Below are 12987 nucleotides of genomic sequence, written 5' to 3' on the forward strand. Positions count from 1 at the left end.
GGAAGCTTCCTCCTTCCATCTCTTCTAACAGACTTATCAGTTGTAAAGAGCCCTGTTGGTGTAGTGGTTAAGAGCTTGGGTGCTAACCAAAAGGTTGGCAGTTTGAATCCACCAGCTGCTCCTTGGGAACCCTGTGAGGCAGTTCTCTTCTGTCCTTTAGGGTCACTATGAGTAGGAATCGACTGGATGGCAATGAGTTAATGGGTTACCAGTTGTAAAAATCCATATAGTGAAGATAACTCTATCATAGCTGTTCCCATAACACAGGCCAATGGCTCTCCATCTTTGCTGCCCCAGAACCCACTGTTACACTTCCAGTAATAACAGCAGTTCACCATAGCCGTGAAAACAAGCTAGAAAATGCCTTGCAGATGATTCTGATACCCACCCTTGCTTGAGGATCTTTGTTTTAGAAGCAGTGCCTTTTTGCCGCAAAAATATTTTTCTGATTCCCATTGATCCTAAAAGAAGTTGTGTTATCTTTTTCATTGTAAGTAATGAAACCAGCTACAAATGATTGCGTAACTGAGCCTTACTCATCCCATGCAACTGAAGTAAAAAACCAAACCAAACCAAACCCATTGCCATCGAGTCAATTCCAAGTCATAGCAACCCTATAAGACAGAGTAGAACTGCCTCATAGAGTTTCCAGGGAGCGCTTGGTGGGTTTGAACTGCCTTTTGTTTAGCAGGCGTGGCACTTAACCAGTACACCATCCGGGTTTCCAAAACCTGATGCCATTGAGATGATTCCAGCTCATAGCGACCCTGTAGGACAGTGCAGAACTGTCCCATAGGATTTCCAAGGAGTGGCTCCTTCATTTAAACTGCCAACCTTTGGTTAGCAATTGTAACTCGCTGTGGCTTTTAACCACTGCACTACCAGGAAGTAAAGCCTGCTTAAACACTTGCTGTGCCCTCAAAAACAAAGCACAAAAACCTAAGAGATTGGAGTAGGCAAGTACAAGGGGCTAGGTCTGTGAGGTACCTCTCTTCTTTCTTTACTATATTTGAGACATAGCTTTCATTTCATTGATGCCAGACTTCAGCCTTTTCATTTTTAAAACCCATGGTCTAGGAATGCAATTAAAAAATAACGTTTTTATTAAATATATTAAATGCAGTTTTAAAACTTCTTATATGCATATACACTTCAAAGAATTTTAAGTGTACAGCTCAAAAAATTATCACAGAGTAAACACACCCATGTAATTGTTACCTAGTTGGCAAACATTTTCCAAAAAGGTCCAGAAAGTAAATATTGTAGGCTTTGCAGTTCATGCAGTCTCTGTTACAACTGCAACTACTCAGCTTTACAGTTGTAGCACAAAAACAGACTTATGTAACAGTTAAACAAATGAGGGTAGCTGTGTTTTCATAAAACTTTATATATGAATACAGTTAATTTTCACGTTATAAAATATTATTTAAAAAATATTTTTCAGTCATTTAAAAACAAATATGCAAACCATTCTTAGCTTGTGGCTTTACAAACTCAGGCAGCTGGCCAGATTTGACCCACAGACTGTAATTTGGCAACTCGTGATCTAGGTCAAGAAATAGAATATCACCAGAACCCCTTGTCCTTCCCAGTCGTTACCCCATTTACGACCCTTATAACCACTATACTGATTTTGAATAGGACCCTCCAAAGTTTTGCCTGTTTTTAAACTTAAAATGGAATCATACTCTTTGGTGTCTGGCTTCTTGCACTCAACTTTATGCTTGTGAGATTCATTCATTTTGCACAAAGCTGCAGTTAATTCATTTTTACTATGAATACGATTCTGTTATGTGAGTATACCACAATTTATCCATTCTGCTGTCAATGGACATTTAGATTGTTTCCAATTTTTTGTTATTGTGAGTAATGCTGCTGTGAACATTCTTTCTTTTATAAGTCTCTTGGTGAATATATGCACACAATTCTATTGGCTATATATACCTATGAGTAGAATTGCTGAGTCATGGAGCATACATATATTCAATTTTAGTAGTTGTTACAAAACAGTTTTCCAAAGTGATTGCTTCAGTTTACATTCCCATCAGTAATTTATGAAAGGTCGTATTGCTTCACATCCTTACCAACACTTAACGGTATCAACCATTCTAATTTTTATCCACTTTAGTGTATGTGTAATAGTCTCATTGTGGTTTTAATTTACATTTCTGTGATGACTAATGAGGCTGAAACAGTTTTCATGTGTTTGTTACATACTTAGATATCCTCTTTTGTGACGTACGTGTTCACATCTGCCAGTTTTTCTACTGGGGTTGTGTGTTTTTTCCTTATTGGTTATAATAGTTCTTAATATATTCATCAGTTGTATGTGTTGGTAATATCTTCTCCCATCTGACTTGCTTTTTCCCTCTCCCTTTCTGTTCATCTTATGTAATGTCTTAAGATACTACAGTTGGTCAATCTTTTTGTTTATGGTTAATGCTTCTGTATCCAATTTAAGAAAGAAGATTTCCCTATACTAAGACAATGTTTCTCAACTAGGGACTATTTTGCTTCTGGGAGAACATTTGGCATTGTTTGGAAACATTTTTAGTTATTACAGTTGAGGTGGGAAGGGCATGCTACTGGCATCTAGTAAGTAGAGGCCTGGAATGCTGCTAAACATCCTACAATACACAGGACAGCCTCTGTCCCAAGATATCATTAGTGCTAATGTGGAGAAACCCTACCCTAAAGTCATGAAGATTTTATCTTCTCTGGCAGACTGCTGGGGGCACTAGCAGTCCTGGATCAGGAATTGAGAAGATTTGAGGTTGAGCTTTAGTCCCTCTTTCTGGTTTACTGCTAGGATGTGGCCTTTGAGTTACCAACCCAAAATTGGCATTGAGGGTCTTCAGAGGTCCACAGAGCCTCCCCTCCTTTATGGGCCCTGAGATTTAGGTTTTTTTTTTTTTTTCTTTTTCTCGTACTTGATGAATCTGTAGAACCTCTGCTGAGCTTATCCCTGTCAGCTGCCTGTTCTGGAAAAGTAGGTGACCCTAGAGGAAGCAGCCACAAACACAGTGCTAAATGCTCTGGGTTTTCTTCTTCTCCTCCAGTCTTTGGCTATAGCTCTTGCCTACCTTTTTAGGTCATCGATACCTTCGAAGAGGTGTTTTTTATATTTCTCCAGCTCTTCTGGTTTTCTCAGTGGTAGGATTGGGTCAAAGTACACCTACCATTACTTTAGAATGCAACTTCTTTAGCACTGTATCTAACAAAACCATTGCAGCAACATCTGGAGTTTCTTAAGAAAGAATGTAATGTCAGATTTAATCTCCTCTGCTGTTAAGCTATAAGGGCATAAGTGCCCTAAGATTTGGGGACTGTGTAGGCAAACTCCCCAAGATTCCCTGAAATTCTACCTGAACATTTCCAGAGACTACTACCTCTTGAATCTTGGTATCTCTCTCCCCGCCTATTGGCTTTTCCAAATTGGAGGCTTTCCGAGTACCCAGCCCAAGGTATATAAGGCCAAAAGAAAACCAGATGTCACGTTGTTTCTCAGGTCCTAAAGTCCCTAGTTGGTCTGCCTTCTTCTGTCTACTTTTCAGAGTCTTACGTTTGTTTTATAAAAAATCCAGGATTTTTAACTGTGCTTCTCAGATAGAATAGGGAAATGTGTATCTACTCCATCTTTCTGGAAGCAGAAACCTGTGCCGATAGCATTTTAAACTTTTTATAAACTTCTTTTAGGTAACTTTAATTTCTCATTTGCGTTTTAGCACACTAAGAAAAATCACAGTTATTTAGTGCTTTTATGTCTGCATGTAATATTTCTGCTGTACTTTTCCTACCATAAAATAATATTTTATCCTTATAAGCTTTTGTAGCAGTTTCAGATCAAATTTATGAATATGTACCTTAGATTCTCTGGATCTGTTTGCTTGAGCAGACCGTTGCAAGCCATTGTGGACTGGCTTTTTGTTTTCACCAAAAGGGGATCCAGACAGTCTAACAAGTCAGCATATCCTTGGGTCATCCTACTTGTCATTTACAATAGCTGTTTCTTAAGGCAGTTGGGGTTCCACAAATGGCTTCTCACTAAATATGATTAATTTGTTTTTAAACCTGGAAGTTTAAATATTGTAAATATGTCAGTCTTCATTGTACTAGCTATAATTTTATATAACAATACCATATTTCAAAATATTTGGAATTCTGAAGCATGGAAAACAGTTGAGCGAAATTTGTACCACAGCTTTTTTCTTTCTTGGTTTCTAGTTTCTTTTCTTTCTGAAGTTCCTAGAGTCTATACTGTTCCTCTCAAATTTTCTAGAACTTCTGAGTGGCATTGCAGTATTTTTATTTTCATATGACAACTTGGCATTTTAAGCCCATTCTTCATGACCAGAAAGTATTTTTCTGTTTAGTAATATTCTGTTGTTTTTTTAGTGTTGTTTTTGAACTCGCTTTCCAAAATAGATATTTGCCTTTATTTAGGACTCTAAGTAATTCCTTATTGTTCTTTAAGATGCATCTTGCATCTTAGGCAATTATAGTTGAGCAGGCAAGAGCAGCCTGAGTATAGATGCTCACATGAGCGCCTTTCAGACTTTTAGTTATGCGTCAGCACAACAACCACCCATCAAACACTGGAAGTTCAGGTATAGGACTTGACCAAAAATTTGGATCCGATAGTCGCTTTCAAACTATTTTTTTATTGCAAGGCACAGTAAAAAATAAAATTTTCCTGTTTTATGTGTCAAATTTTTAATGCAACTATACTAACCTTGGAAACCCTGGTGGCGTAGTGGTTAAAACCAAAAGGTCAGCAGTTTGAATCCATCAGGTGCTCCTTGGAAACCCTATGGGGCAGTTCTACACTGTCATTTAGGGTCACTATGAGTTGGAATCGACTGAACAGCAATGGGTTTGGATTTTTTTTGGTTTTATACTAACCTTATATGCGCAATGGGCTTATTTTCTATGCTCTTCCTTTTTAGGAAAGGAATTATCTAATGCTAGGTACAGATTGAGCCTATCCCACATAGTCTTGTCTCATCTCCAGCTATTATCATCTATTATAAATAGCACTGTTAACGTGGACTTCTAGAGAAAAGTAGACTTATCTCACAGAATTCAAAATGCTTCCTCTTACAATTTGAGTGTTTAACCATTAGGTATCAGTGATGTGCCATAGCACTATACTGCAAGAAGCCTGGAAGAGACTGCAATGTTAATCTCCCTCCCTGGGAGACACAAGCAGCATAAATTACCAGCTACTGTGATAACATGTAAGGAGCTGTGGCTGCGCAGTGGTTAAGTGCTCAGCTGCTAACTGAAAGGTCAGTGGTTCAAACCCAACAGCTCTTCTGCAGTAGAAAGATGTGACAGTCTACTTCCGTAAAGATCACAGCCTTGGAAACCATATGGGATGGTCCTGTGCTGTCTTTTAGGCTCACTATGAGTCGTAATAGACTCAGCGGTAATAGGTTTGGTTTCGTTTATTTTGTTAACGTAATGTAAGATATCAGACTAGTTGATATATATTTTTTTCAGTGTACTCATCTGTTTGCTTTTGATTGTTCTCCTAACAGTTGTTAGTTCTTCTGTATTTTTTTATAGAGTATAGCAGGTAATATGTTATATTTCTTTTTACGTTTTGTTTTCTAAGTCTGACAGATTTAAATGCCCCTACAGTTAGGACCATTTTGAATTTAGAACTAGAGGAACTCTTAAATTTTTGAGCATAGTCCTCTCAATTAAAAATGAGAAGGCTAAGACCCTTTGAGGAAAAATGCTGTCACATTGAGGATTAAACACACGAGTTAACCAAAGATGACTAATTTAATTAGCTCACAAATTGATAAATACTTTTGAGTGATGACTTATCTATTAGTAATATTTTCCATTAAAAGATGTCTGTGAATAGACTGTGGAAGAAAATGGTAGGGTCCCTTCAGGAGAAAGGAGAAAGCGATGTCATCTCTGCATCATCTGGGAAGGATGAAGAAATTGAGTCCCAAAGAGGGGCAGTGACTTGCCCAGAATATTCTCATACATTAATGTAGAACCAGGTCTTCTTACTTCCAGTCAAGTATTTCTCATTCTCAGAGGTGACTGCTGAGTCTTCTTTCCCAGTTATTATTTATTTAGCAGAGTCTTCTCTCCCAGTTATTATTTATTTAGCAACATTTGTTCATTCTTTCAGTCATATGTTGACTGCACGTTATTGTATACAAAAGTTTATCAGCAAAAGAGAAGTGAAATAAGATTCTCTGTCTTCAAGGGGTTTTCATTCCAGTATTTCATATAACGTAATAAAACATAAAGACAGTTTTCTATGCCAAATGAAGGCACTGATAAAATGTTCTGGGAATTTAGAGGGTAATTCATTTCTACCTTGAGCAGAGATGGGATGAGATCAGGGAAAACTTCCTAGAGGAGACATTTCAGTCCTGAAACAAGTTTCAGAGGCTTTTTTTTGGAATGAGGAAACTGCTCTGGAATTAGATGGTGGTGAAGGCTGTGCAACCCTGTAAGTATGCTAAAAACACGGAATCGTGCGCCTTAAGAGGATGAATTTTATGGTATGTGAATTTTGTCTCAATTTTGAAAAGAAGATACATGTGACAAGAAGCTTAATGATTTCTCCTGTGTGCAAGTGACACAGGCTTAAACGTCGAGAAAGGAACCAGTAAAAAACCTTTATCCAATAAAACAGGTCCCAGCTTCAGTTGTTTTTTGTTTGTTTTGTTTCTAGGATAAAAGACCTCTGCTGAGGCAGTTTCTAAGTTATAAAGATAAGGATAAAAGGATAGTTGATGGAAATAATTTTCTTATGAGGTCCTTTCTGGACTTTTTCTGAAGTGTCAGAACTTACCATTTGTCAGGGAGAATAATGATTAAAGCCTGCTACCTGCACATCACATTTTTCTTATATTATTCTACAGTAACAATAATAAAAAATAGCAGTTTATAATTTTCAAGGTGCTTTTGTGTGTGTGTATATACAAAAGTATATAAAAATACACACAAAGTAGGTACTTATTAATAATGTTGATAAATTGTTTATTGGTTGAAAACTGGCAGTGTTATAGATTTTTTGCCATTTGCTCTTTTTTGGCTTTGAGTAAGTCTTGTATAAGTAGAATGGTTTTTATAATAAATCTTAAACATAAATTTGAGAATCATTATTTTTTTTTTTTAAATTGGTGCTACATTCAGTTTTTTCAGTGTTACCTATAAAGACTGTTAATACTAAACATGTTTTCCCAAATTTAAAATTTTAATTTTTTGGTATGCTATTTGAATGTCAAGGCTTCAACTGTCAGCACTCCATGGCTGGCTAGCTACTACTAGCTAGCAGGCCGACCAGTATTTACTTTAAGGTAGGTAAGTTTCTACAGCAGAGCAAGGCATGTGGGTCCCTGAAAGCCTGGTCTGTGGTGGGGGCACTGAGTTCATTCTTTGATTGAGGCTTATGTTTATTTAAACCATAGGATCTTTTCTTCCAGGTTGTAATTTTTGTGTGTCATGTGAGTTAGCTTCCAGCTTGTTCTACCTACCAAATGGAGAGGCCTGATAATTCTCATTGAATACTTCTCTAAACAGGAACTGACAGAAGAAGGACTGCCTTTCCTCATACTCTTCCATATGAAAGAGGATACAGAAAGTTTAGAGATATTCCAGAATGAAGTAGCCCGGCAATTAATAAGTGAAAAAGGTAGACAGATTAAGGTGTTTATTTGCTTGCTTCCTTCCTTCCTCCTCTCCCTACGCCCCCCCCATTATATTCATATCTATGTAAATATATTTGTGTTAAAAACTTAAGTTATTTTAACTCTACTCAACCTCTGATTTTACATGCCAACATGAGAGGGCATTAGTAGGGCGGTAATATGAGAGGCGGCTATCTTTTTTATCATGACTGTTTTAAGGAAAAAAATGAAATAGCATGAAAATTGGGTCATGAATGACAACATTAGTTTTGGACACTTTGTTCCAGTGCCTTGATGCTTGTCTTGCCCCTTTTCCAGTAGATATTCCCAGAGATACTGCTGAGAAAGCTTACACAGTCTGGTAAACATTTATTTCTAATTGAAAGAAAGTAGAGTAAATGCTTGTGGACTTCTCCAAAGCATCAAAAAAGGAATTTTAGTTATACCAGCTTACTGTCTGTAATTAGGGAAGAAAGTCAAACAAAAAAACTGAAGACATTGTATAGAGCCATGCACCTGTTAGTCAGTTAGTAAATATTTTGGATTAAAAATTAGTCAGTAGAGACTAGAAGGGTAAATTTGACAGAATGAAGATGGTCCTATAAGAACAACTCATTTGTCAGTTTCAGGAATTTGCTCCCTAGAACCTGGGTAATCTGCAAAAAGTAAATGATTGCCCATTTAAGGAAAATTGGAAATTCACTCTAGCATTCAAATTCAGGTTGAGTTCATACACTTTCTAAGTAAATGCATGTTTCACTCTCTCTGCCCTAAGAATGAAATGCCTACCTCTTTTAAATGTTGTAATATTTAGGTTTTATTTATTTTTTTTATCTATATTACTCTAAAGCACTTTTTTTTGTTTGTTTTGGTATGTCATTTTATGTGAACTTGCAATCTTAAGAATATAATCAAGAAAATTCTGATCTACCTTTCCAAATTCTATTTCTTTTAAAGGTACAATAAATTTCTTACATGCTGACTGTGACAAATTTAGACACCCTCTTCTGCACATACAGAAAACTCCAGCAGATTGCCCCGTAATAGCCATTGACAGCTTTAGGCATATGTATGTGTTTGGAGACTTCAAGGATGTGTTGTAAGTATTGGTTTGTTTTTTTCATTTTCATTACCTACATGTGTCTCAAAAATGAACTTAAAACAGTTGTTGAAATATTTTAAATAACCCCATGTTGGAAAAAATACTTTAATTGGATGGAAGAGATTGGGGTGACTGGTACATTTTTTTCCCTGTAGACTGTGGTAATCAGCTATGAGAATTATGATATGTCCCTGTAGATGATGGTACTACCTACCTAACAAGATTGTAACAAAAATCAATGAGATGATGGCTATGAAATCTCTTTATGAACTGTGGAGCACTAATATTAGTTCTTCCCACTGTACCTATTCTCAAAAGGATACCATTTAGCCTATTAATTCATTAAATATTTGTCCAGGTCTCTGTGTGACAGTCATTATGCTAGGAACCAAGGGTTTAAAGTTTACTGAGACTGAATCCCTGCCCTCAAAGAACTCACAACCAAGTAAAGAAAGAAAACAGCAGGTTAATAGGCAGTTATATTTTATGATGTGATAAGTGCTATGGTAGTGATTATCAGTAGAATATATAGAAGGGGAACTGATCCAAGATTCCTGGGGATGTTGATGCCTAAAGTAGATCCTGTAGTACTGTATGTTTTCCCTGGAGGTGAGAAGGAGACAGTTTAGAGAAAGGGGGTATCTGGACATTGACAGCAGCATGTTCAGAATTGATTGGCCAAAGGGAGGGGGAGTGCTAAGGGATGAGGTCAAGAGAAGCTCATGAAAGCCTTTATATGCCCTGCTAAGGAGTTTTAACTGTCCTGATAATTATGAACAGCCAGTGAAGGGTCTTAATCAGGGAAGTAACAAAGTCAGATTTTTTAAAATTACTCTGGCAGTAACATGAAGAATGGATTGCAAGGGACCGAAGTAGAATCTGGGAGATTGTTCAGTAATCCAGGCAGGAGTGATAATAGATAGCCAGTACAGCTAGTCCTCGACTTAGGACATATTCAAGTTACTGTGAACCACACTTACAGCCATCCTTTTTTTTTTTGATACATACTAGTAATATGTACTACGTACAGTGTTACAGCATGGAATTTGCTGATGTTAGCATTCTCAGATGTTTGCTCACCGACAAAAATTGGATTTGTAAAGACACTGATAATAAAAGGCAATAATAATGAGAACTAAGAGAAAAAAAGAAGTGTTCAACTTAAAATGGAGTGGTCAGAATGGAACCCTTTCGTATATGGGGAACTACTTGTATGTGGTTCTTGAATAAATGAATGACCCAAATAAATTCTGGCAAGGGCACTGAAACTAGAAGGAAGCAGAAGAATTCTTGAGGCATTTTGCAGGTGGAATTAGGAGGACTCCATATCTTAGTAAATGGGGGAAGGTGGGGAGACAGCAGTGACAGCCAGGAGTCTAACTTGGACAGCTGGCTGTGTTGTGATGCCATTAACTGAGGTGGAAAACTCAGTAGAGAAGCATCTTTGAGGTAAAGATAATGAGTTCCCTTTCTTGGCATATTGAATTTGAGGTGCCCGTGTGCCTGGCTGGGTGTCCTCTCCATAGGCTCACTTCCTGAAGCTGCAAACTCAAGCTGAAAGAATGAGTTTTTTAGGAGAAAGGCCAGCTCTGATGACTGGGCTTGCTATGAGAGCTTCCAGACAGAGTGACTGTGCTTGGCATTAAAATGCTTCCTGACCCATGGGTCACTTGTATGAAGTTTTATCAGCACATTTCCCCACCTCTAGTCATAAATAAATCTTGGGTGGTTTATTTACCTTGTCCCTTCGGCTGGAAAATTACAGTCCTAATTATTAAGTGTGAAATTAATGGAGTTAACAGGATGCTGACGCAGGTTTGATACTGCATGTTTGATTTACTGATCAGCAGCCAAACTAAGCCCAACTTTGGCTTTTGTTCCTGGGAATATTGTGGTACGGGTCAAGGCAATCATGTTGAGGATTTCCAATTTGGCTATCTTAAGTTTTCTCCCTCAGTTCTTGAAATCACATTTAAAACACCCTAGCACTTCTAATGGAAACCCTGGTTGCATAGTGGTTAAGTGCTATGGCTGCTAACCAAAGGGTTGGCAGTTCGAATCCGCCAGGTTCTCCTTGGAAACTCTATGGGCAGTTCTACTCTGCCCTATAGGGTCGCTATAAGTCGGAATCAACTCGATGGCACTGGGTTTGGTTTTTTTTTTTTTTTTTTGGTAGCACTTCTAATCCCATCTTGGTGTCTACTTTTCAGAGAACCCAAAACACAAGTAGTCAGATTCTTTATCACATTACCCATCCCTATTCTTCCTCAACCATAGCTCACTGGACAAGAGATGGGTACTTGACCAAGGGAAGCTAATTCATCAGCTGAGAGCATTCTACTTATTTCTGATACACTGAGCCAGTAAGATTCTCCAGAGATGTTTGGGAATGGGAAATGGTCCTCTCCTATTCTGTAAGCATTTGGTCCTGTGATAAGAAGGGAGATAAGAAAAGTGACTACATTTGAAGCTCTTTAAAACAAATTACTGTATTAATAGCTCCCTTAGGTACCTGATTTCCCTTCCTAGGCAGTGTTTCCTCTAATATTCTTCTAATTATGAGGAGGCACACATACTGTGTGAGCTACAAATTCAGCCTATGTGAGTAGATGTTAGTGTTAAAAAAAAAAAAATACAGCAAACTGAATCTGACATATTTAATGGCTTGCATAATTGTTATTGTGCTATATGGTAATTAAGGCTTAAATGATAAGCAGTTTCCATAAATTACTGTGATTACTATTACTTTTACTTAGTAACTCAGCATTTCTGGGGTAAGTTGGAGAAAGTTTGGTTGTGATAAGGAGAGAGAAGGCAGATTGATGGTACATAGTCTCCTCCCATGACAGAACTGGGCATTAGGAGGGAGAGGCCACCAGTGTTCTGCTTCCTTCTTCCTTATTGCAGAGAAACCAAGGCTCAAGGAGATAAAATAACCTGCCTAGTCACACAACTAATTAGTGGCAGGGCTGGGATTCAAATCCGAGTAGATTGAGCCCCAGTATATAACGCTATACCAAAACAGTGACGTTTTTAGTATATCTAAAAAAGCAGTGTATAATGTGAGTGTGAAAGATGTTTGAAGGGACGGTACTTAGCAGTAGCTGAAACTGAATCACAACCTATGAATCCTTAGTTTTTTTTCTATAGTTTGATCAGATTAATTTCCCGCCAGATCCAAAGGAATCAGTTCTATATGGAGATAGGAAAAGAATGAGGAGCAATTTTGGAACCTAAGAGCACTAAAGGCAGGTCTAGGAGATAGAAGAGAATAAATGATGGGGTAGGGTAAAAGCCGTTGAAGGGCATTCAAGAGAATTTACCTTCTTAAAAATTGTAGCTAGCGAACACCCTATCATCTGTTCCTTTTCTTAGAGTTCTTAGCTGCCATTGGAACTTCCAGTGACAGAATAGAAAATGGAAGCAGAGTCTCTGGAACCAGAGATCTGGCCCCTTCTTCAAGAGTAGCAATACTTAGAAGGGCGGAGGAGTTGGACAGGACTCTCACGTGTAGGTAACACGTAATGAGCGGGAATAGCCACCTTGAACAAAAGCAGCATGGTGGTAATGATGTCTCCAGACCTCTCCTTTTTGTTCTCTGCTGTGTGGATATTTTTATCATAAAGTGTAAGCATTACATCTTGCTCTGGAATTTAAGCAAACTCTGGCAATGTGGTCAAGTCATGGGATTTAGAGAAGGGCTTAACAAACTGTGGCTTACACTTAGTGAATAGTCCATGAACTAAAAATGGTTTTTACATTTTTAAATGGTTGTACTTACTGTACAACTCACATTTATTACCAACTCGTATTTTGTGTTTTACAAATCATTTTGATGTATTTTACCTCATTTAATCTTGACAGACATTGCGTGCCAACAGAGCCAGCCACTGTACTAGCCTTACTTTATATGTGTTCTCAGTTAAGTCTATAGCAAGCTTATTAAAAAGGCATTATTTCCATTCTCCAATAAGGAAATTAGGCTCAGAGAGATTTAGCAACTTGACTAGCCACTAAAGAGGCAATATAGTATAGTGGTTGAGTTCACAGACTCTAGATCCAGACTGTTTAGGTTTGAATCCCATTCTCTTACCTACTCTAACTATATTGCCCTGGGCAAGTTGTTTTACACTTGATCTGTAAAATAGAAATAATAATAGTGCCTACTTCATAAGGTTATTGTAAAGACTTAAATAAATACATATACCTATACCTTTGGAA

The 12987-nt window shown here is 37.6% G+C and overlaps 1 protein-coding gene across 5 annotated transcripts in view; it reads left to right on the forward strand.

Moving 5' to 3' along the window:
- ERP44 (endoplasmic reticulum protein 44) overlaps positions 1–12987 on the forward strand; it is a 93129-nt gene that overhangs the window by 65867 nt on the left and 14275 nt on the right. For all 5 annotated transcript variants that reach the window (XM_010587799.3, XM_023545101.2, XM_023545100.2 and 2 more), the window contains 2 exons: positions 7558–7669; positions 8622–8763. In XM_010587799.3, coding sequence (XP_010586101.1) covers positions 7558–7669; positions 8622–8763 — 254 coding nt within the window. The remainder of the gene's footprint in view (positions 1–7557; positions 7670–8621; positions 8764–12987) is intronic.

The sequence above is a fragment of the Loxodonta africana genome, chromosome 9, assembly GCF_030014295.1.
Source record: "Loxodonta africana isolate mLoxAfr1 chromosome 9, mLoxAfr1.hap2, whole genome shotgun sequence".
Classification (NCBI taxonomy): Eukaryota; Metazoa; Chordata; class Mammalia; order Proboscidea; family Elephantidae; genus Loxodonta; species Loxodonta africana.